Below are 25,653 nucleotides of genomic sequence, written 5' to 3'. Positions count from 1 at the left end.
CAAACATTCAGAAAAAGAGATGTATAAAAAAACCATCAGATATACTTTTCAAATGTATTTTATTTCATACGATCTTGTCTTGTCATAATTTATTTGGCAAGCAACATTTTCACTTCAACATGAAATGCATCCTGGAGTTGTTGAGGCGGTGAAGTCGTTGAGTGCATATACTGTACAGACTCCCACAGAGGTGCAGACATTGTCAGATAGTTATGATATTCTGTGACACATCTAAGTGTTAGTATGATACCATCGATGTTTTAGTAATCACAGCACTAAAAGAAGCTGTGGTGGTGGTAGTTTTGCTTGGTCAGGAATGATGAGACGTATCCGGCGTTACGCATTTATGACGGTGTTCATAAAAGTGTATTTAAAGTCATGCAGTAGAAATCTACCAATTTAACCACCACCGAATGAAAGATATAAAAGTAAGAAAAACAGAGCTAGGAAGTCTCAAGAATGATCATTCATGCATAAAAGGCAGCGAGACTCTGGCAGTGTTGTGCTGCCCCCTGTAGTCACTACCAAAAATTGGCTACTAAGAGGGAGAGGAAAGACTGGAAGGTGTTTACCGCACTTGTGAATGAATACAATTGATTCCTGCTTTATCATTCAGTTTTCTTTTGAAATCATCATGCATTATGAGCCAGAGACTTGCGCATCTCATTCTCAATCGATTTCATGCAGCCCTTGATTATCTTGTCAGCAAAGACAAAACGAAAAGGGGAGGGATGATCAGGTCAACAGAAATGATTTATAGCACAGACAGATAATCTACGGCACATTCTTAATATGTTTATCACGTTAGTTTCGGTAGCTGAACTCGGCTATGAAATCTTAGACAACAATGTACTTTCTTTCCGTCTATGATTATAGCATATATGTGACATTCATTTGCTTTTATTTCTTTTAAGAGAACGATTTAAATAGCTTTATACGCTACTGGCAACGTCTGCTTTTCACCCAGAACAGATATTTTGTGCTTTATAATGCTGAATATCTTTACTGTTTCATACTGAGACAGTAAAGACTAAATATAGAAAGCTGGTTGTGGCGTTTTGTAAATGCAAAGAACAATTTAAAGGTGCACTATGTAACTTTTTTTGTTCAAAATTAACAACATTTAATCACATAATCAATCCTTCCAAAACATGTTTTTGTCCCTGATTCACTATGGTAAGCCTATTATAAGTGTTTGTATTTTAGACCTGACGGGATAGTTTTCGCGGGAAATTGTGACTTATGCTGCCTCCACGTGCTCTAGGAAATATCGTAAATACGAGTTTCCTAGGTAAAAATTACAGTTGATAATTGTTCACTTCCCATTACGCTACATGGAGAGGGCGGGGTTTATTACCTATACTGCATCCAGCCACCTGGGGGCGATCGAAACGCTTTGGCTTCACTTTTCACGACTCATGTGGCACGCTTGGACCCCATCAAAACCTAAACCTACCCTTAATGATGCTATAATCTCCACCCCACACTGGTCTGAGGGTATGTTTACACGACAATGATGTACTAAAAAAAGGAAAACTTTTTTCTTTGTACAGATGACAACATTATCAAAACTATCCCCGTTCACACGGATCTGCGAAAATGACTAAAAACGCTGTATTACGCATGCTAGACAAGTAGTTGGCGATGTCACTTTGTAAAGAAAGATTACGCGCCTGCGCATACGCATTCTTATAAAGAGCACTCGCGCCAAACGCGCATGCCTATCCACCTTATTTTTATAGTTTACTGCACTTTCTTCTCATTATTTCCCTATAGCGGCTAATAAATCAGACGTCTCGCACATGCATGGAAAACACCTTAAAAGTGCAATGAGTAAAATTTGGGAGGACCTATTGACAGAAATGCTATATAATATACATAACTATGTTTTCAGTGGTATATAAAAACCTTACATAATGAACCGTTATGTTTTTATTACCTTAGAAAGAGCCATTTCTACCTACATACACCGCGGATCCCCTTACATGTTAAGTTGTCATTTTGTGTCGGCATGTTTCTACAGTCGCCCTAAACGGACAAACGGCTCCACAGAGTGCGTTTCGTCACTATGTTGTTCTTCTAAATAATTTGTTTTTAGAGGCAGCTTGCATCGACACTACATTGAATACGCACAAAGAAGTAGTAGTAGTCGTCTGGTTTATTAGAAGCAGAGATAGTTCCTTGTTAGAAGAAAGAAGAAACCTCATTGCTTGACTGGCTGATGTACTCTCTGCTGTCTTGTGTCTGACAACATCATTGACTTGTGTCAGCCACACGGCCACCGTAGCTTCTCTATTTTGCTTCGAAAGGGAGTTTGCAACCTCACCGCTAGATGCCGCTAACATTTACACACTGCACTTTAATTCCGCGTTGAAAAATTGGTGGATAGACTAAATGCATAATACGCATGTGCATGCCGTCACAGTTTCCACAGATTCGTGTTTTTGCAGTTTACAAGGAGATAGTCTCACGTAGCCAGACCTTCAGATGGACGTTAGAAGGTCTGGGGCACGTTCAAGCTCAAACCGGCGCGCAACATTTTGCTACGGTTTCCGGGTTGAACGACATGTTTCCTGGAAACGTTGTGCAACGGAGTTTGAGATATGTTTTCTCTTGTTTGGTGGGTGTGTCAAAAATGTCAGCACAATCAGCAGCAACATGTATATAAACCACGCGGTATTAGAGAGACAGCTCGCACAATGGGTCCAAGTAAATTAATTTACAAATGTGTCCTCTGCAGCTATGCGCAACAATTGAAGATATTAGAAGACATGTTTGTCGTAACAGCTCCTGACACTGCTGGCCTGGCGCTGCTGTCCTCAGACTGCTGTGACGTATGGCTCTACAGTTCTGCAGTTGTTGGTTATTATTGCTTGACATGGTTATGGTGTGGGGGTGGCAGTGGTGAAGGTATTTTATTAAACAGACAAACTGTAGCTCTCTAACAGAGTTCACTGTAAAGCAATATCTATTGTGAAGGGTCATATTCATCTGTACACTCACTCAGAGCCTAAGCACAACCAAAACAATGTTCTTCAGCAAAATGCATGCCATTTTTTTTTTTTTTTTTACCGCTAGAGCAGCAAAAGTTACATAGTGTACCTTTAAGTGAACTACTGTTTTAGAAAAAAAGTTTTAAAAATTATGGTTAGCTTAGCTGTGATTAGTTAAGTTAGTTCTGGTGCAAGTCCCCTGTATGTGAGAGGGACTGTATTCAGATAGGAAGCTCTTGTTGTAAATGTGCGTTATTATTATGTTGGCATTAGCTATGCAATGCTAATCACAGTACCTAGCTGCCAAACATGAGATTTTCTGTCTGATTTCTCCTTCTATATATATATTAGGGGTGAAACGGTATACGCAAAAATGACGGTTTGATACGTACCTCGGTTTTGAAGTCACAGTTTGGTGTGTTTTTTTTTTTTTTGCTTTACTGAACAAACTATGTTTTTCCCTTTAAATATAGAAGTCTGCCAATACTGCTGCAAAACACTGTTCCTGCTGCGATTCAATGTTTTGTTGGGAAGAGATTTGAAGTGCTTCCAATTTTGGATGCAAAATGTATATTTTAGTTAGAATTCTTGCAGTCCCATTCTAATGCGCACAGGTGTTGTGCCTAATTTTGACTCCCTGCCAAATTATTATCCCTCGTTGAAGCTGCTACTTGATTGCCTAATCCTAACCCCACCCCAAAACCTAATCCTAAACCTACCTATACTGGGGATTTAGGGGGGTATCTGGCGGGGGTCAGAAGTCGGGACAACACCGGCGCTCGTTCAGTTAAGTCTGTGGAGATAAATTGAGACTCGCTGAGAAATTGAAATACTGGCGTGAATTTCATAAGAATACAACTGTGAAATACAAGTTTCCCATCCAAAGAGGGAAAATCAGTTTTTGCAGTGTTTAAAAATTTCTGCAGTGGTTAAAACAACGCTGCATTGGTTCGCTACACATGCGTGCGAACCGAAATAATATGTTCAACGTTACACCCCTAATATATGTTAATAAGTTGTTGTTGTTTTTTTTAATCTTTATATTACATAATATGTATTTGTGATCTTTAAATTAATTATATATATATATAGATATGTTTTCACACATATAATTCGATTTGATTAGATCATGTTTTTATATATATATGTTTTCGCTCTGGCTCAGTAAATATACTAGTGACTTGTAGATTTTTACACACTATAATATTTCTGATGTCCTCTGGCTCAGTAGATATACTGGTGACTCATTTTTATCACATTTAAAGCTGAGTTCTCATGTGGAAAAAAGCAAAAAGGTGTTAAAAGCTAAAACACGTATGTACAATGTTCAGTACAATTTGTTATGTTCAGTGTTACAGATTCATGCTTGAACCAATAAATGCTTCATTCATTTGTTAACCTCAAATTGTTGTCTAGGGCCTTAAAACAAAACACTTCATTTTTTTGTAATGTGTGACTGCATTTCCCTGATGGTTTAGAATGGTGTTTCTGTCACAGTTGTTGTGAAAACAGCGGCCCTGTGGTTATGGCAGTGATGGTGCCATACGGTGAGGGTGACGGAGGAGGCCGTTGGTGATGTCATAATGGACATAGCTTCAAGCTTTTGGCTTGAGACTTTTTTTGGACCTGAAATGAAACAAAAGGCAGATGGTTAAACAGAAATGAAATAGAGAAAGTCCAGATGTGACCATAAGAGTTACATTTAACAATCCCACCTGTGTTATTCTGCCACAGCTACACCTGCACAATTATCTTTGCTCTCCGAGGTTATAGCTAAATATTCCGCCCTAAGAGAATGGGAAGAAGGGAAAGAAAGGCAGAAGGGACAGAAAAGGTAATGAAGAAAAGAACAGCAACAAGAACTTGAAAAGTTTTGAGAACAGCAGCTTGCAGAAAAATATAGATCTGTTTGGGATTATGGGAAATATAGACTTGAAGGAAGAAAAGCAGTGGAAACTAATAAAAGACAGGCGGAAATATATTTCCTAGTCTTCAGGGTCTTATGATCCTTCAGATATTGTATTATTTCTCTAGAGAGACTCAAACGAACAGCATTTATTTGAAATAGTATAGATTTATATATTATATAAATATACACTAGGAGTTAAATTAAAAAATATCCTGGCTCTTCTAAGCTTTATAATGGTAGTGAATGGGGCTCGAGATTTTGAAGCCCAAAAAAGCGCATCCATCCATCATAAAAATAATCCATACGGCTCCAGGGGGTTAATAAAGGCCTTCTGAAAGGGAAGAAATGGGTTTTTGCAAGAAAAATATCTATATTAAAAACTTTATAAACTGGATGTGTTTTTTTTGGGGCTTCAAAATCTTGGGTACATTCACTTCCATTATAAAGCGTGGAAGAGCCAGGCTATTTTTCAATATAACTCGGATTGTGTTTAACTGAAAGAAGAAATTTTTGGGTGAACTATCCCTTTAAATGACCTCAAACTTTTCAATGGTAATGTGTCACAGTTTCCACAAAAAAAAATTAAGCAGCATAACTGTTTTCAACATTGATTATAATGTTATTGAGAATATTTCACAATATTACTGTTTTTACTGGATTTTTGATCAAATAAGTGACTCACTCGCTCTCTCTCAGCGCTTCTTCTCCCGCTGCTGCGATCTTCCTGTAACAGTAGACCATCTCCACCAACAGCCATAACTGCAGCCCGATGATTGACACGTACATCATGATCTCAGATAAGATGGATGCCATGCCTCGTGTAGCTAGGGGTAAGTGAGATAAAATTCAATTCAGATATTTGGTTCTTTCATAACTTTCACATTTTCATATCCTTAACACCTGATCTGATCAGATTTGTTTTGAATTACTACTCTTAAAATTCTGATCAAACATTGATAGAAGGAAGTTTAAAGTATGGTCTGAACATATTTGTGCAGGTTTCAGCACTAGTATTATGTAAGATAGACAAATCAGCAGTGACATCAGTGCTGATGTAGGCCTGACTCAGACTCTGACAGGAAGTAAAGACACGTCTGATTGAATTATCAGCATATCATCAGCATATGTGACATGAAAGCTTCTGTTCTCAGCAGAAGAGTCAAACCGAAAATGTAGCCCCTCAGAAGTTGATTTTGAGTGTGGCTTCCAACAGAAAATTACAATTTGATAATTTGGCCATTCATTTTGCATTGTATTAAAGGGGGAAAGTGTTTGTCAAAAATACTCTACACTTTCTTTTCCCTCATTAACTATAAAAGGAGATTTTGCCTTGTGATCACTGGCTGCCAAAATGTTTAATATTGTACATTAGTTTGGGATTTTAACCCTATAGAAGCCTTTTTTTTTTTTTACCTCAGAGTCAAAAATATAACAGGAGGATATACTCGGAGGATGAAGCTTACAGTAGGAAATAAAGTCCTAATTGTGAGATATAACATTATTACAAGAGAAATCAAAGACACAACAACCGTTTTATTTTTGGAAATAGGCTTTCATAGATCCTGGTTTCCTTACACTACCATTGTTATTTTAGTATTATTTATATACGGTTATAGTATTTAATACAAGTATTTTAATTCAAAAATTAGCTTTTATTTTTATTTTCAGTTTTCATTTTAATTTTGCTATCTAGTTTTGTCATTTTTATTAGTTTTTTAAATATTCTTTTTTTTCTTTCCAGTTTTAGTATTTCAACTTAAACATATTTTATTTCCGTTAGTTGCCAAGGCTAATTTTCCCTCGTTTTTCATCTAATATTTGTATTTTATATTATTTCAGCTTTATTTTAATTAACAAACATTATATATAATAGTTTTAGTTTACAAAAACAACACTGTTGACAACTTGTTGACAACAAATGGAACATTATAAGCATCTTCAGTTATTTGTAATTCACTTTTTGATTATTGTTTTCCTACAAGCATAGGTAGTTTAGTTGCAGGTTTTTGTTTCACTTGCCAAGGCTGGTAAAAAATTAAAAAATTAAAAAAAAAATTCCTCACATAACACACTAGGATTATTGGAGCAGTTAAAGTACTGATTTGAGAAAAAGCTAAAAGAAAATGTTTAATGTTCCTACATCAGTCCACAAAATAAATACTGTAAATTTTGAAAAAAAAAAAATCAAATAACTCAAATAAAATTATGCATTAGATACTTAAACGTCCTTGCTTTCAAAACACTAAGCATTTGGTGAGTCAAGGACACATGATAAAAACCCTGCTGCTGCTGCTATGAAAACACTGTGCTTTCAGGGCCATGTAAAGGCAATGACAGTGTCCTTGCTTTTGACATTACAAAGGCATTTCTATTCTGTGTTGACTCATCTGTCTTTATAAACACAACCTTGTGCTTCTTGGCTGTACTGCAGAGGATTTTGTGTGTGTTCAGTCAGGCTCTTATTCTGATTTGTACCTGCCTAATTAATTTCAAAACCTGTTTGCATTTGTTTCTTTTCATAAAAATTTCATTCTCTTTTAATGGACATACCATTGCCCACTACGTTGAGGATGATAAACTTGGTGGCATTGGTGCGGTACTCATAATTGGGGAAGACGAGGGTGCGGTCGAAGAAGCATCGATAGGTGCCGGTGTCATTGAAGGTCACGTTGAGGATGTAAATTGAGCCGTCTTGCACATCATCAGTTTTTTTACTGCCGTTCCAGGCCAGGCGGTCAACAAAGCGGTCATCCATTACGTAGCCTGTCATATCTGCATAACTGTAGATCTATTGTAAGAAAAAAGAGTGAGACTGCTATGGCAAATAACCAGTGTGAAGGACACAATATTTGAAGAAAACCATTTTGTAATTCTTCAATATTTTGTGTCTATAAATAACTGTTAAAAGAGACAAGGTAAGTGATTGACTGTTGTTATTGTTTGTATTTTGCTCAACACTGCCCCCTGTCTACAGATAAGAACTATGACGGTAACGTGAAAATTCATGGAAAAGCTGTAAATGCCATGTCATTTTTGATTTTGGTTTTCCAAAGTCAATGCAATGAGTAAAATCTATGTAAAATGAGATTTGGTCTGTTTTAAATCAGTTCATAGGCTAGACTGTGGTCTTAGTAGAGTAAAATCTGCCACAAGCCACAGTGATAACATAATTGCTGTTGGACACTAATAAGTATAATCGATTACATTTACACTTTATTACATTTAAATATCTATGAAGTGATCTTACAAATCCTTATCCTGAATACATTTCTGGAGAGGTCATGGATATGTACTGGTCAAAAAGTGTGGGAACCCTAAAAAATTGCAGGACATAGCATTTGCTGTGAATTACTTTTAAAGGGATATTTCACCCAAAAATTTAAATTATCACATGATTTACTCACCCTTAAGGCATCCTAGGTGTATATGACTATCTTCTTTCAGACGAACACAATCAGAGTTATATTAAATAATATCCTGGCTCTTCCAAGATTTATAATGGTAGTGAATGGTGCTCCTGATTTTGAGAACCATCATTAAAGTAATCCATACAACTTCAGGGGTTTAATAAAGGCCTTCTGAAATGATGGGTTTTTCTAAGAAAAATATACATATTTCAAACTTTTTAAACTAAAATAACTAGCTTCCAACAGACAGCCTACGCCAAAAGAGCCTGACGCAATGTATGACGCAGGATGTAGGAGTATCGCAAGCTTAGACGCCTCTCGTGGTTCAAACAAATAGGGCTGGGCAACAAACTCAAGCTCCTCTTCTCTTATATCGAAATCCTCCGATATTTCTCTTTAAAAATTCTCGTTGTAGACTTCTAATTCGTGACCGGTGTTTTGTTTTGCTCTATTCTTTGCGCTTCCGCGTTTTTCAATATGTCATGTGTCAGGTCAAAGGTTACTATTTTGTTGTGAATCGATTTGCATAAGCCGTCTCCCGGAAGCTAGTTATTTTAGTTTGTAAAGTCTTAAATATGGGTATTTTTCTTACAAAAACCCATCGCTTCGCTTCAGAAGGCCTTTATTAATCCCCTGGAGTCATGCGGATTACTTTTATAATGGATGGATGCACTTTTTTGGACTTCAAAATCAGGAGCACCATTCACTACCATTATAAAGCTTGGAAGAGCCAAGATATTTTTTTTTATATAACGCCGATTGTGTTCGTCTGAAAGAAGATAGTCATCCTTTAAAGGATTAGTCCACTTTAAAATAAACTTTTCCTGATAATTTACTCACCCCCATGTCATCCAAGATGTTCATGTCTTTCTTTCTTCAGTCGAAAAGAAATTAAGGTTTTTGATGAAAACATTCCAAGATTATTCTCCTTATAGTGGACTTCAATGGCCTCCAAACGGTTGAAGGTCAAAATTACAGTTTCATTGCAGCTTCAAGGGGCTTTAAACAATACCAGACGATGAATAAGGGTCTTATCTAGCGAAACGATCGGTCATTTTCGAAAAAAAAACACAACTGGATATGCTTTATATAAACAAACGTTCGTCTTGTAAGTGCCTCCGCCAAAACCGCATTTCTGTATTCTCCAAAAAGCTTACGCTGTATGTCCTACGCCTTCCCTATTCAACTTACGGAAAAAATGTAACTGGCGCTGCGTTCGTTCCGTAAGTTGAATAGGGAAGGCGTAGGACATACAGCGTAAGCTTTTTGGAGAATACAGAAATGCGGTTTTGGCGGAGGCACTTAGAAGGCGAACGTTTGTTTATATAAAGCATATACAGTTGTATTTTTTTTGAAAATGACCTATCGTTTCGCTAGATAAGACCCTTATTCATCGTCTGGTATCGTTTAAAGCCCTTTGAAGCTGCACTGAAACTGTCATTTGGAAAAATCCTGGAATGTTTTCATCAAAAACCTTCATTTTTTTTCGACTGAAGAAAGAAAGACATGGACATCTTTGGATGACATGGGGGTGAGTAAATTATCAGAAAAAGTTTATTTAAAAGTGAACTAATCCTTTAATATGCCAATAATTTCACATTTAAATAAACTTATTAAAATAAAAATATTAATATATTAATAAATATTAAACAGGTAAAAAGTGTCTCTCATTCTCTTTCTTTATTACATAAATATAATTCTAGTAATATTCTATGCTAAACTGTCTCACAAAGGACTATGGCATAACACTGAACGAGGCTTGTGTGTAACACCTATTTGTGGACACTGCATTTTTTAAGATCAAGTCACTTTTATTTATATAACGCTTTTTACAATGCAGATTGTGTCAAAGCAGCTTCACAGTGATAACTGGTAAATAATTTTGGCTGCACAGCAGCTCTTAAAGAAAATGGTGTCATTGTCCAGCTTAAGTAAATTCAGTATTGATTCATTCCATTGTAAAAAATCAATAGTTATTAATGTAGTTTGCATACAATGGTGCCAATGCAGGCAGATCAAAAACATTGTTGAATATCAAGTGTCCCCAACTAAGCAAGTTAAAGACAATATCGGCAAGGAACCCAAACTCCAACAGGTGACAAATAGGTGATAAAAATGGAGAAAAAAACCTTGGGAGAAACCAGGCTCAGTCAGCGAACAGTGCGTGATTATGATTCAGGCAGCTTTACAGGTCATAAGCCTGATTGGGATTGCAACTGTCAAAATATTTAATCCAGTTCCAGTTAAGGTAGTAGAACTAGTTGTTCTAAAGGCAGAGGACTTCTTCTTCATCCTCCTTGTAAAAAAATACTCAAAGTAATGAGTCCGCTGATACTGCCTGGGAATGTTCTTTGTTAGAAATGATGTGCAATAATTCACTTCTAGCCACGAAGATGGTCATAAATAATGCATGATCTTTTCCTTGCATGAAAAATGCAGCATTCTCAAATCTGCTTTGGGATTTAGATGTTTTATTTTACCGTGGAAATAATTAAGTTGCATTGATTATTGTGTGCATGTCAGTAGGCACGCAGCTGTACTAGAGCTTTTGTACATGTAAAAAGCATCTGCATAATAATTAATCTGCATCTGTGTCTCTCAATCACATGAAGTCAAGCTCTAACGTCTGGTTTTTGGTCTCATACTCACGTGTGTAAATTCACTCTCGCCTTTGGCCATGAACCACCAGTCCACTGTGGCAGAGGCTGGCACTTCCCCTCTCATCTTGCAAGAGATACAGCCCAATTTGAAGCCATCGCCCATCACTGCCTCCGTGTCGGAGTCCACCTCCACACACGCCCCATGGCAGAGCCAAGCTACAGGAAAAACAAGACATTCAGTGACAGAAACGTAGACACATCTGCTTCACTTCTTAAAATGCTCTAAGTCTTACTGATGCCCACTTTTTTTTGTTTTGAACTGACAGGCATTAGTACGTCTAAATCTTCTCTTTTTATCTTTTTTCTTTTTTTTTTTTTTGCATGCGTTCCCATTTTTTGGGAATTATGCATGCTGGCTTTTAGTTCAAGGCAGAGCATTTTCTTGCAAGCTTTATTTCCACTCATAAAAACTGTGCAGTTAAAATCGTACTAATTAACTGTGCATCATAGTATTTACTTAAATGTTTTTTTTTTTGTCTTCAAAAAGCTTTGAGGGGAAATAAATTGTTAGCGGTGAGCTGTGATCCTTTTTTAGTCATTAATCTATTTTCATATATAGATGCAAGTCTCTATATATGCCTAGAAGACGCAAACACTTGTAGAAAGGAACACACCTGATATTCCAAGTATCTTTCTCTCACACTTCACCCTGCAGTTTCCACAGAGACATCTGCATCGCTCTCAACCAATGATCTTTTTGCAATTCTGACCTCTGGAGAAGTATTTATATATGTGCAATGAGATGAGGGACAGAAAACATTGCACACACATCAATCTCAGCTACAGCTTTACATTATTAACTACAGTCGTCCTGCTATTTCGATTTTTTTTTTTTTACGGGCATCTCTTTACTGTAATATTCAGTAAAACAACATTTATAATTTGCTTTTGATTGCTGAGAGAAAAGGAGGGAGGAGGAAAAAAAGTCAAAATTGGTGCCACAACTGGAAGACAAAAGAGGAAGAAAACGAGAAAGAGGGAGAAGTTAAACGTTTTCAGTGTTATATCCATCACATCACTAATTATCATTGACAGATTATTGATTTATTGGCTTCTGATTGGCTGTGGAGAGGAAGAAGGAAGGTAGTTTGGGGAGGAAAAACAATTATCAATACAGAAATACAGTTTCAGAGGAAAGGGGAGGAAGGGTATAAACACATCATGCTGACACATTCCTAAAACAAGTAAATTATTAAGCAAGCCAATAAATACCATGGCTGATATTTAAATTCTATACTACCTGACTAAATAAAATCATTAAACAAATCATTTTAATAATGAGGCATCACAACATTGTAATGTACTGTATGAAAATGGATTTGTAAATTTTTGCTAAAGATTCCATTTAACAGTGTTATTATTGTTTTTGAAGGATTAGTTCACTTCAGAATTCAAATTTCCTGATAATTGTTACTCACCCCCATGTCATCCAAGATGTTTATGTCTTTCTTTCTTCAGTCGAAAAGAAATTAAGGTTTTTGAGGAAAACATTCCAGGATTTTTCTCCATATAGTGAACTTCAACAGGGTTCAATGGGTTGATGGTCCAAATTGCAGTTTCAGTGAAGCTTTAAAGGGCTCTACACGATCCCAGACGAGGAATAAGAGTCTAGTCTAGCTAAACAATTGGTCATTTTTTAAAAAAAATTTAATTTATATACTTTTTACCCACAAATGCCCATCTTGCACTAGCTCTGCAATGCGCCACGCATTACGTAATCATGTTGGAAAGGTCACGCGTGACGTAGGCAGAAGTACCAGCGGCAGGGCGAAAAACTCCATCTCATTTTCTCCTCCAACTTCAAAATCGTCCGACATTGATGTTTTACCCTTTTTTGTAAAGGCCATTCGACTAAGTCTTTGCCCGATTGCTTTGTAAACACTTGCTCGGTACTTCCGCCTACATCACACGTGACCTTTCCAGCGTAATTATGTAATGCGTGGCACATCGCAGAGCAGTGCAAGATGAGCATTTGTGGTTAAAAAGTATATAATTTTTTTTTAGAAAATGACCGATCGTTTCACTAGATAAGACACTTATTCCTCAGCTGGGATCATGTAGAGCCCTTTGAAACTGCAAACTGGACCTTCAACCCGTTGGTCCCCATTGAAGTCCACTATATGGAGAAGAATCCTGGAATGTTTTCCTCAGAAACCTTAATTTCTTTTCGACTGAAGAAAGAAAGACATGAACATCTTGGATGACATGGGGGTGAGTAAATTATCAGGAAATTTGAATTCAGATCTTTTCTTTCTTTTGATGTACATCTGAGTGTAACGGATCATTGAAAAAGAAAAAATGTTGGACAGGGACTTGGTTCTATGCATCGGTTGATTTGCATTCATCACAATAAGATTAATAACGCATTTAAAATTTGAATTTTGATTTCATGCCGATGTTTAGTGAGCAAAGCAAAGAAGATTTGGAGATTTTTAAAAAATTGAAATAAGCAGATACATCAAAGGACACTATAAAGGGTGGGAGGAAAGAACACATTTCCCTCAGACCTGTCAAAAACTGCCGTCTAAACTTCTGTCAATGTCACTGCAGGGACAGGGTCATTATTACATAACCCCTTTTTACAGAGATTACATTATGCAACTTATTCCAGATTAGACTGCACAATGGCTGTTTAATCCCAGGATAGAATTAATGCATTAAAGAGTTGAATTAAGCGCATTTTAAAATTGCTTCAGCATGCTTTTTTGGACGGAAAACTGAGAGACCTTCAATTTTGCATTGCATTCAAGGTAAACATTTGATCAATTATAAATTTCTTGGGAATTGATCCCATGACCTTGGTGTTGTTTGACATGTTTGAGCTACAGGAACACTGTGGGGTGCAATGAGAGATTCAAAGAAGGAGAAGAAAAGGTCTTTTGAGAGCTGATTCAGGCTTGCTACATGAAAACAAGCAGCCGAGGACAACGTTTCCATGCCAGCCAGCAGTCTCAAACTGTATAGCAGTGACATATACACTCTGGCCTCTCGGGAAATGGCAAAGATCTGTGACAAACACTGAGCTCCAGGGTGGAGACTTTCCATAGAAACAAAAGCTCTTTGATATGCCATGATGTTGGCCAGTATTCTAGTCACTGTGGTCTAACAATCGTCCTGTGGAACCCACATATTATCATCTCCGTCCACTCCAGTCTTTAATCTCTAAAATTAATCTACAATGAATGATACTGTTGGTGACCCACTAGTTAAGGGTAAAAGGCAAAAGACAGTGATATTTACCAGGGCGACCAGATCTAAAGACAAAGCCTCTTCTTTTTAAGCTCTAAGACACTGGGTTTTCTCACAATCAATTCTTGATGCTGGGATAACGAGTGGGCTGCAATTGCCATAAATATTAAACCAGCAAGAGACAGTCCTTCATACAGTATGTCCTTGTTTGCCCTTGCCCAGAATTAGCATCCACGCCCTCTCCATCCTCCCCCATCGTCTCATCCTCTTTCCGACACGCGCACACGTGCACTCAGACACACCTTTCCTCACATGCACAACAGTTTTCCACAGTGCCAGACCTGTACGTGCAAGAAAACTGCATCACTGCTTTCCGAAGGAGCATGACAGTGCTGGATTCTGCTGAAAATCTGCTTAGAACACAAAGACCTTGCTCCTCATTGGTTTGCCTGTTTCTAGGCCTCCGTTTTCAACCTCTGTTAAATGATTAATAGCCATCTTTCTTCTCCCCCAGCCTTATAGGCTCTACGACTAGGTCTAATCAGCAAAATAGCCTTCCTGTCTGCTGAAGCTCTGCAGTGCTGTCTTGACAGTTGGCCAGTAGATCCATTATAGATTGCTTGATCAGCAAGACATACTTGTTAAATCATATTAAAATACATTTGGCATATTTTTTATCATATATTTTTGTCACAGTAGTGTTTTATATATTCAATTTGGTAACAGTTTACAATAAGGTTCATTAGTTAACTACATTAGTTAACACGAACTAATAATGAACTGCACTTATACAGCATTTATTAATCTTTGTTAATGTTAATTTCAACATTTACTAATACATTATTAAAATCTTGTTGACATTAGTTAATGCACTGTGAACTAACATGAACAAACAATGAATAACTGTATTTTCATTAACGTTAACGAAGAGTAGTAAATACAGTAACAAATGTATTGCTCATGGTTAGTTAATGTTAGTTAATACATTAACTAATGTTTAACTAATGAACCTTATTGTAAAGTGTTACCTTCAATTTCTTCACTGTAATCTTTAATTGCCTTAAAATCACTATTTATCATAATTGCTCATACTTAGGGTTTAGGGGGTTTGTTCATCAGGCTGCACCGAAATTACAATCAAAATGCTGGTTGATATAATTATTTTCATAAATAATAAAGGATGTATGTTATAATTCTATAATATTTTGTCTAAACAGAAAATATAAAATGAGAATATATATATATATATATATATATCATTTTATAAATATAAAATGAGTATATATATATATATATATATATATATATATATATATTCCCATTTTATATTTTCTGTTTATATATATTTGCATATTTTTATATATTTTATATATATTCTAAGTATAAGGTTTTTTTTAATCAAGATGCATTAAAATTTATATTTTAAGCATATGATAAGCTGATAATTATTTTCATAAATAATAAATAAATAATAAATTACCCATATTAAAATTCTACACTGTAGAATATATTCGAATATATATTTTTACAAATGATCTGTTACAATTCTATATTTTGTCTAAATAGCGAATATAAAATGCAAAAAAGCAAAAGCTAATAATTATTTTCATAAATAATAAATTAATAAATAATAAATTACCCATATAAAAATTCTACACTGTTTTTGCTAATAATAATAATAATAATAAATATATATATATATATGAATGTTTTATGTCGTATGATAAGCTGATAATTATTTTCATAAATAATAAATAATAAAGGACCATATTAAAATTCTACACTATTTTGACTAATAAAATATTCATATATATATATATATAGATATATATTTATATATGAATATTTTGTCGTATGATAAGCTGATAATTATTTTCATAAATAATATATTAATAAATAAATTACCCATATAAAAATTCGACACTGTTTTTGCTAATAATAATAATAAAATATATATATATATATGAATATTTTATGTTGTATGATAAGCTGATAATTATTTTCATAAATAATAAATAATAAATGACCCATATTAAAATTCTACACTATTTTGACTAATAAAATAGTTTAATTACTTTAAGTGAGCGTTAGATGGTGACAAAGGTAATCTAAATGTAACAATAGATGCAAACCAACAATTCAATATCCAACATAGGGAGATCCCATGAATAATAATACAAAAAACCTCCAATACAGGCAGATATGGCATCAATATAGTTTGCATCCTTATTAGAAACTACATAAGCATTGCAGATCTCACTTGCTCTCTGTACGCATTTCAATCAAGACTGCCAGTGTTTCTGCCAATGTTTCTTAGCTGCATCCACCTCCCACTGCTTTACTCCACGTTTCCTACAGAACCACAGAACACTTGCGGCCAGCTAATCATCAGTGTTCACTAACATGCAACAAACATACATTAACAACTACAGCATCGTCCAGCACTAAGCCAGACGGTCTGAACTTACACTAATGGCACTCCTGGAGTATTGTGTTTAGAGCAGGATATAATACAGCTGTTAAACAGCCAGTGAAACTGTTATCACAGTAGGCGTCTACTGAGATCGGTGGAGACTCGCACAGTGTGAGCAGCACACGGAGACTGTGATAATGTCAGGTCCTGATTTACATTAGTCTTCATTTAAACAATCTGGATGCTGTAGCACAGTTCAACACTAAATAATGTAATCCACAGCAACATAAGATATCCACTGTGAGACTGCATTACTTGTCTTTGTCGATAATAGCAATGCTCTATAGGACTTTTTTGATGGCTGGTAAATGGACATCATCTTTGTGTGAGTGCATAGGCACTTTACCAGCTCTAATAATGTAAGTGATACATGACCGTTCATAAGTTTGGGGTCTGTATGATTTTTTTAACTCACCAAAGCTGCATTTATTTGATCTGAAATACAGTAAAAACATATTGTGAAATATTGTAATATAATTTAAAATAACTGTCTTCTATTTAAATATATTTTAAAATGTAAGTTCAAAAGAACAATATTTGAAATAAATTTTTTTTTGTAACATTATAAATGTCTTTACTTTCACTTTTGATCAATTTGCTGCATCCTTGCTGAATGAAAGTATTAATTTCTTACAAAAACAACAACAACAACAACAAAACATACTAGCTCCAAACTTTATAAAGAGACATAGCCATCCTTACGAGGAACAGACCCAGATTTATGTTGTATTTATTAATAATCTTCTCTGTCTGATGTGCATTCAAATCCTCTTGGGAAGTTCGTATTTACGAGTTGGGAAGTCATGTTTACGACGTCAGGCGTTAACAAGTCACTTTCATCATAGCAAAATGGCGGTTTACCTTCTCTTAATTGACTACACAAAAATACAGCAAGGTTTTTTAACTCTACTTCTAGAAAATAAAGAACAAAGAATGTGCATCAGGTATGTTTTGCTTTTTTTATGTTTTTAATTAATTTAGGAAGCCACTGTAAACTTTATTGTTACATATTATATTGTTATATTACAATGCTACCATATTTTGTGCATGCAGGCAATTAGCTTTTTTGGTTGTCAATAAAAAAGCCTGACAAAGTCACTGCTAAACACCTACAGGTATTGTGGTATTCCGCCATGTTTCTCACTGACACACCCCCAACTCGTAAAGATCGAGGCTCAAAGAAAATCCAGAGATTCCCACTGGTATTTATGACTTTGTGGTGGCATTCAAGTGCGTTCAACTCGTAAATACGATCTTTCCGACATGACTTGAACGCACCATTAGCTCTACAATCTCACCATCCATTCTGCATATTCAGCTGTCTATACGACTACTATTGACTTTTATTGTGCTTTTTTGTCCTTTTTGGAGCTTGACAGACATGGTCCCTATAAAATGACCTTACAAAAATTCTTAAACATTTCTCCATTTTGCAAATGGGTTTGGAATATCAATGGATGGACTGTACCATTAAGGCTCAGCAATGGGAATCTCATGATAAGCAATTACCGTTGTGCCCTTGAAAAAGGCATTTAACCTCAGGTTACTCCTGGGGGAATGTCACTGTAATACGTTTGTAGTGCATTATATGGTGACATTGCCATTAAATTCTAGAAATAATTTACACTGACCGGCCCTGATTGTGTGGCAATACCATTCAATCAAATACTGTAGTTTGGACATTCTGAGACTAAATAATACAAGGAGATAGGTGAACACAGGGGACTTTTAAGCTTTCTCCTTTTCTAATTTTAACCTTCTGCTCCAACAATTTTACTCCTTCCTTAGGGTGTGATAGCATCAAGTATTAAGGGAATAAATATGAAGTAATATTACATTTGTTGATAGATAGATAGATAGATAATTACAATACTTCAAGAGAATTAGCATGTGAAATAATAAAGACTTGGTTCAACATTGTAAAACATGTTTAACATGTAAGCAGCTGATAACTGGTGGATTTACATAACCTGCTACTAGTACAGGAAATACAGATATCCTTATAATGGGTGTCCCGGCACAAGACAAGAGGAAAGATACAAATCCCCACTGCATAAACTAGGACATCTATCTAACTGCGTTATAACTGGCAACACCTGTTCCCCAGAGGGCGATTTATTTCCATCACTGCCCTTCTTACAGTCAAATGACGAATGATATTCAGGCTATGAACGAGCGCTGACAGCCACATATTTTGAACACCCACCACAAAAGCAAGTATTCACAAATCGCAACACAAAACAAAGCATTCACGACCAACTGGAAGATAATAACAGCTTGTGACAGAAGCAACCAAGCTTGGGCAAGAGCTGTATTTCTGTCTGGACCACCCCGATCACCCATGGCTCCATTTTAGCATCAACACATGCTCTATAAACTGTGACAGCTGGTTTGGGTTTTTACTCAGAAATCTGGGAACCCGAAAACCCATAAACACACCCGCTGTGAGCTAAGACTGAACAAACAAAAAGCTAAAAAAAACATACTACTACTGGACAGGTGCTAAAATGCCATGATTGGGTCAGAAAGCAATTGATGTTATGAAAACAATTAATCACTTCAGTTGCATTTTTTTTAATATAACATCTAATAATTCATTACAAATGGCTCAAGAATATATGAGCTACTTCTTCTGATAATGATACAGTGATTTTTATATATATTATATTATTTATATTATATATAATTTAATATATAATGTATTTACTGTGTATAATATACACTCAAACCAAAATTTATTCAGACACCTTGAACATTTAATTCATTATTACAGTTTATTCACTATAGTTTAAAAAATGGTAATAAAATATGACAAGATCTCAGAGTTAAACTGTGTCAGAAAAAATGAATCTTAATTATGTCAGATAACACTTAAGCAAAACATGGTCAGGTCAAAGTGTCTGAATAATTTTTGGTTCCAAATTTTGATCAGTTTTACTGGTAGTCCACTGTATGAAGAATTTTTGGGTATAATATGTCACAGTTTACTTCATTTTGCTATCCTCACTTACATAAATGAACTATAGTGCCCTGCACCCACTAGTAAAAATATATCAAAAATATAAAAAATGTCTGAATAATTTTTGGTTTGACTGTATATATATATATATATATATATATATATATACATAGTATATATATGGTGTTTTTTTTATTTTATTATATTATTTATACTATATAAAGTTTAATATATAGTGTATTTACTGTGTATATATATATATATACAGTGGTTTTTGTATATATTATATTATTTATAATATATATAATTTAATATATAGTGTATTTACTGTGTATAATATATATATACACTACACAATATATAAAGTATAAATATAAAATCTATAAATAATATTAAAAAATGTGTATCTATTTGATGTAAATTGACATTATCTTTGTTATAGTGTCTAGTGTTTGTTTATCTATCTAAAATACTTTAAATCACAATGCGTGACAGCAGCATTTACAATTTAGCTTGAAAGCGTATTCCTGCTATACAGCTACCTGCAGTTTTATCATGGCCTGACTGACACAGACGGACAGAGATAAAGGTTGTGAGGCTTGAAATGTGTGTTTCAAATGTTTCGTGGTGCGCTTAAGACACTCACCGTGTGTTAAACACAACAGCAAAGGGACCCACAGAAGCCGCACTGCAGACATCTTCACAGATGATAGCCGTTGCTTTCAGAGTCGTGTCTCTGTCTTTCACATACACACACAAACACAGACAAAAAACACAGGCTCAAACTGAAGAGCAGGAGGTCTCGGCAAGTAGTCCACAGCGAGACAGGAGCTCTGCGAAGGAAATACGTCCCCTGGATCTGTGAACAGATGAGCTTGACAGTGTGGAAAACAGTTCAGGCAAGAAGATGACAGTGGGCTTCCTTTTTAATTCAGACCCTGATGATGTTTTCCTCCTGTCCTTCCTGTCGGGTGGGAGATGAGTGTTTTGACGAGGAGCAAGGTAGTCCGGTGAGGGAGTATCAGAGATGTGACGCCCTCTGTGCAGGCGATCAATCCAACAAGTCCAGAGTATTCAGTTACTCCATGAAAGAAAAAAGAGCTGAGAGGCCAGACTCAAGTTTCAGTCAGTAGCTGTTCTTCTTGACCTATTTATGTTAGCCAGTACTTACTTAATAATGATATTAATACACTTTTTCTAGTGATAAAATACTTTGATAAATATCTAATCTGATTTTTTTTAAAATATATAGTGAGATATTCACTAAACGACAACGTTTTCTTGACAGTGGAAGACTTGGAGCTGAGGTTTGTGATCTAGTTTTGAATGAGAAATTTATGCAGATAATGGAAGACAAGTGACATTAACTAAGGATTTTGCGCTATTTTAAACATCGGTTGACTGATTTAACCTGAGAAAAAAACATCTGAAGTGATCCAATCTTTGCCACAGTGAGTTTAAAATGGAAAATGGATCTCCTTAATGATTATGTGTCTTTGGCTTCATGCAGACATACATTCAGACATTCACTTTTACACTAAATGTTATTTATTGCTTATGTATTTTGTGAATTATTGCTTCTGTTAATGTGTGAACGTAAGGATATATCTCTTAGGATCAATTTCAACTTAAAGTTATAGACTTATAGCCAAATATGAAGAGGAATGACCTGCTAAATGTATGAAATGAGGCAATTTACATTGATTTTTACATAAAATATCAACAGTAGATTTAGCAGGCTGCCTATTTAAAACGTCATTTGATGTTTGTGTCTTTCTCTCATTTAAATAAATGCATATGAAGTTGCTAACACACGCAGTAAATGTTTACTATGACCGGATATGCTCATGCCATCTGTTATTTCGCCAAAGCGTCTGTATTTCCAACTGTCAAACATCAAGGCATATGTCTAACAGTGCGTAATGTTCACGAAAAATATGCTAATAATACATCATTCATGCGTCTACATTACATATGAATTAAAGATAATTTCAATTACATTCCCTATAGTCTTTTAAAACATATTCAGTGGGCACGACGTTACCGTTTTCCTAGGTTGATGCAAATACCAACACCGTCGACGGTATTTCACCTGTCAACAATAATAAACGTGACCTCGGGGTCCTTGTTTTGTGGTTTGAATAACTCTCAGCCTACCGTTTCCGTTTACCACACGTATTTAGTCACAACAACATTTCTTCCCCACGTTTAGTCTTCATTCAGTTGGTTACGATCCCAAAAATCGGCTTCTCAGTGGATGAAGTCGACTCGCTCGCGCGTTTAAATCAATCTGTCGGTCACGTTTATTTCAGGGTCACGGAAATTAACCAGATTGTGCTGCAGGTCCCGCATAAATGCTCGGTTTTTAAATTATGATATACACAAAAGAATCCGTTTGGACCGGAGCACCACACGTTAAGCCAAAACGTGGTGCGTTCATTGACGGTCATATGCTGTATAGGGAGGGAAGGATGCTGCGTTTGGGATAGGCGAGGAGGAACTGGGAGGGAGCAGGGATGGGGGAGGGATATACAGACTGATGCATTGCAGTAGTGGGATGGATGGAAAGCATGATGTCTGGGGGTTAAAAATTCAAGTCGTTATGTCAACGTAAATAGGTGGTTTATCGTCCTTCACGTTCATTCATTCGGACGCGCAGTGGTGCTGAACGTGACGCGCGATGCAAGACGCGACTTATCTCGAATATTCTTTAGAGTAGGCTATAATGAAGCCCGGATTGTTCGAGAACAGATTATTCTAGAGTCTAGAAATTTGGGAATGTCATCACGTTAATACGAAGCAGCATCTCTGCCAAAATCAACCAGACACACATTTTACACTGTTATAAAAAATTATTTTGAATAGCTATCAGGGGAAAATGTGTCCATGTAGCTATTTAAAACAGGCCCATTAAGCTTTTGAAAAAATAAGGACAACAAAGCACTTTGTGATGCATTGCAGTAGTGGAATGGACTGCATTCATACAACATCAAGCAGCACTTTATTTCAAGTCGCCTGAAGTGGATATTCCAAAACTAAGAAAGCGATATTAAAAGACCAAATTCAGTAAAGGCCATTGATGATGCATACTATAGTCTATAGGCAACCAGATGCGCCCAGAATATGAATGCAACACGTTTTAGAATGTTCCTTAAAACCATATTATAACTTTGTGTGAGAAACAGGCCGATTCAGCAAAATTCCAGTCTGTGAAATCGAGAACCAGATTCGTGAACGAATCATTCGAACCGGTTTTGTTTGTGAATTGGATCCGAGTCATGAAAGATTTGACATAAACGAACGATTCATTCATGAATCGAACATCATGATTTTTCTAATGAACAATTAGCTATAAACGCGGGAAGAAGAAGAGTGTGTTTATGTTTCTGGAGTTTCAGTGACTGAATTTTTCATCTGTTCCTCATAAAGATATATTATGCTTTTCGTTTCGCCAGAAGAAATTACAGGTTTGGAACGAGTTTGAGTAAATCCACAGTAATTTTCCTTTGAACTGAATTAAAGCCAGTTGTAATATCGGGGTTTCACCTCTTAATGAGGTGAGCCACAATTACAAAGAAATTAAAGGCTACTTTAATGAAAGTATGGGAACTGTATCATACTTACGTGCAGAGTATGTACTTTAAATGAGTATTCAATAGAAACCTTTATATATATATATATATATATATATATATATATATATAATTTTGTAAAATATATAGCCTATATATCTACATTGAATTGCTCTTCCTGGTTAATACTTTAAGTCTGAGCAACAGTTTTTCTTAATGTCTGCAAAACGCTACGAAACGATTTTGTTCCGCTTTATATGTATTTATTTATTTGGCGAGGTTGACACAACATGAACGATTAATATGTTAAAAAAAATAAATTAATGTACACTAGAATGCTATCTAAAAAAATAGATAAATAGAATGTCACGTGTTTAAAGGCACGTGAACTCAAAGGTTTAAGACCTACATTCTATTCTAGATTTTGACATCATAATGGACATTACAGAGAATCCTTGTGAAAAGACCTTCAGTTGGCATCTGACTGTTGTTATTGCTTGCTTTTTGCTCATTCAAGCCAGTTTTGTTGTTGTTGTTAAAGATATCTTCACTCCAGCACTTAAACATGTGGTACAGAGGAAGAAATACTCTCCAGAATCCGGCACTGCTATACATAGTAGGCAAACAGATTTTCTGCAAATCTTCTGGACCTTCCGTCTTGCCAGAGACTGGACAAAAGCAGTCAGCTTCAGGTGAAAGACTTCCAGGACATCGAGGGCCCAGACCTCCTGTCTATTTAATGGATGTGGTAGAAAGAAACTGGCACAGACCCTTCATGTGAGTCTGACCTGAAAGCCAATCCTCACCCTTCCTCACCACCAACACCCAGTCTTGCAAGTCGACCAGTGAGGGTGGACAAACAATCGTCTCTGTCTGAAAGCCCTGTTGCTGTGTCCACAAACATGCCTGCACTGGAACCAACCCATGTTCCTGTGAAGCCTGTATCTGGACAGAACAAGTCAGGTGGACATTGCTTTTTGCCAGAGACTGAAGAGAAGACATCTGTTTCAGGTGTAAGACCTCCAGGGCATCGAGGAGCCTGGTCTCCTAAGCGTTTCATGGAAGTGTCAGTGAAAAACATCATATACCCTTCATGTGAGTCTGACCTGAATGTCAGTGCTGACCCTTACTTATCCCTTCTCGCTGATCTTGCGAGTCGACGAGTGAGAGTGGACAAACGTATGTCTCTGCGCCAACACCCTGTTGCTGTGTCCACAAACATGCCTGTTTCTGTGAAGGTTTTCGCTGGACAGAAGTCTGTTTCAGATGAAAGACCTCCAGGACATCGAGGGCCCAGACTTTGTACAAATTTAATTGATGTGAGAAACATCGCAGAACCTTCATGCGAGTCTGATCTGCAAGCAATTGCTCACCTTTCCTTACCCCGACTGCCCAGTCTCGCAAGTAGACCAGTGAAGGTAGACAAACGCATATCTCTGTGTGAACGTCCTGTTGCTGTGTCCACGAACATGTCTGTTCTGGAAATAACCTGTGTTCCTGTGAAGCCTGTTGCTGACCCACAGAAAAGAGGCAGTGTTGTTGTGGCAAGGAATCTCACGTCTTTTCAGAGTCCATTTCACGATGAGGATGTCAAGATGAAGAGGGCTCAGCCACCAAAAAGAATCCATCCTCTGGTCAGAAGATTTGCCTTTGCAGGCAAGAAGCCAGACTCCACTGCTTGTACCAGTTTTAAACCCCAGACCCTGTCTCTTTAAGCTTATAAAGCATCCACACACATAACAAAAAGATATTAAAAAATGTGCATCTAAAAATGTTCTTTGTTGATAAACAGGTGTGACAGGTGATGAAGTGTACTTTAAAAATGCTTAATCATTATTTAAACAGCATTCAACAATTAATTGTATAGCACAAATTTAAGAGAAGCTTTAGCAATCATACTTGCAATATGGCGGCCTATTGAAACAGACAACAGCCATTGTAGTCTAAAACCTTGGTTAATGGAAATAACATTCTGTATCCAAAAGGCAGTAGATTAAATATTACTCCCACACAACTGGGGCATGAAAAGTGTGATTTATACACACAAATGAAACCATTAGATGAAAAGGCTTCATCTTTGCTCAGATGTTGTTTGTATAAATGACTACAAGTCCTATTGGAATCTTATGTCTGGTAACAATATGTTTTTGTGGAACTGTTATATTTTTTCAGGATTCTCTGATTAATGGAAAGTTAAAAAAAAAAAAACAGCATTTAATTGAAATATAAATCGTTTGAAACATTCTGAATGTTTTACTGTCACTATAAAAAGTATTATTTTTTTTCAAAACAAACAAACAAAAAATCTTACTGATATAGGCCTATATGTGACCCTGGACCACAATACCAGTCTTAAGTCGCACAGGTATATTTGTAGCAATAGCCAACAACACATTGTATGGGTCAAAATTATCGATTTTTCTTTTATGCTAAAAATCATTAGGATATTAAGTAAAGATCATGTTCCATGAAGATATTTTGTAAATTTCCT

The 25,653-nt window shown here is 36.0% G+C and overlaps 2 protein-coding genes across 2 annotated transcripts; one reads left to right on the top strand and one right to left on the bottom strand.

The window, feature by feature from the left end:
- Positions 1–42: 42 nt before the first annotated feature.
- Positions 43–22,083, bottom strand: scn1ba (sodium channel, voltage-gated, type I, beta a). The gene is made up of 6 exons (XM_051864768.1): positions 20,237–22,083; positions 10,959–11,125; positions 7,453–7,690; positions 5,585–5,726; positions 4,709–4,780; positions 43–4,619 (listed from the first exon to the last, which is right to left on the bottom strand). Exons 1-5 carry the CDS (start codon positions 20,286–20,288, stop codon positions 4,714–4,716), a joined length of 666 nt encoding a protein of 221 aa, XP_051720728.1. The 5' UTR covers positions 20,289–22,083; the 3' UTR covers positions 43–4,619; positions 4,709–4,713.
- A 1,644-nt stretch (positions 22,084–23,727) lies between these two features.
- On the top strand, positions 23,728–24,934 carry LOC127497488 (uncharacterized). The gene is made up of 2 exons (XM_051865959.1): positions 23,728–23,778; positions 23,915–24,934. Exons 1-2 carry the CDS (start codon positions 23,728–23,730, stop codon positions 24,875–24,877), a joined length of 1,014 nt encoding a protein of 337 aa, XP_051721919.1. The 3' UTR covers positions 24,878–24,934.
- Positions 24,935–25,653: the final 719 nt, after the last annotated feature.

This window comes from Ctenopharyngodon idella, chromosome 16 (assembly GCF_019924925.1).
Source record: "Ctenopharyngodon idella isolate HZGC_01 chromosome 16, HZGC01, whole genome shotgun sequence".
NCBI classification, from domain to species: Eukaryota; Metazoa; Chordata; class Actinopteri; order Cypriniformes; family Xenocyprididae; genus Ctenopharyngodon; species Ctenopharyngodon idella.
The sequence above is the reverse complement of the archived record's forward strand: the minus strand, read 5'-3'. Positions and strand labels throughout refer to the sequence as shown.

Coding starts and splice junctions, on each gene's coding strand:
- scn1ba (XM_051864768.1), bottom strand. CDS start 20,288: ATGTCTGCAGTGCGGCTTCTGTGGGTCCCTTTGCTGTTGTGTTTAACA. Junction 11,126..20,236: donor GCTGTTGTGTTTAACACACG/GTGAGTGTCTTA, acceptor TTTTTCCTGTAG/CTTGGCTCTGCCATGGGGCG. Junction 4,781..5,584: donor GAAGCGCTGAGAGAGAGCGA/GTGAGTCACTTA, acceptor CCATTCTCTTAG/GGCGGAATATTTAGCTATAA.
- LOC127497488 (XM_051865959.1), top strand. CDS start 23,728: ATGTGGTACAGAGGAAGAAATACTCTCCAGAATCCGGCACTGCTATAC. Junction 23,779..23,914: donor ATCCGGCACTGCTATACATA/GTAGGCAAACAG, acceptor TGGATGTGGTAG/AAAGAAACTGGCACAGACCC.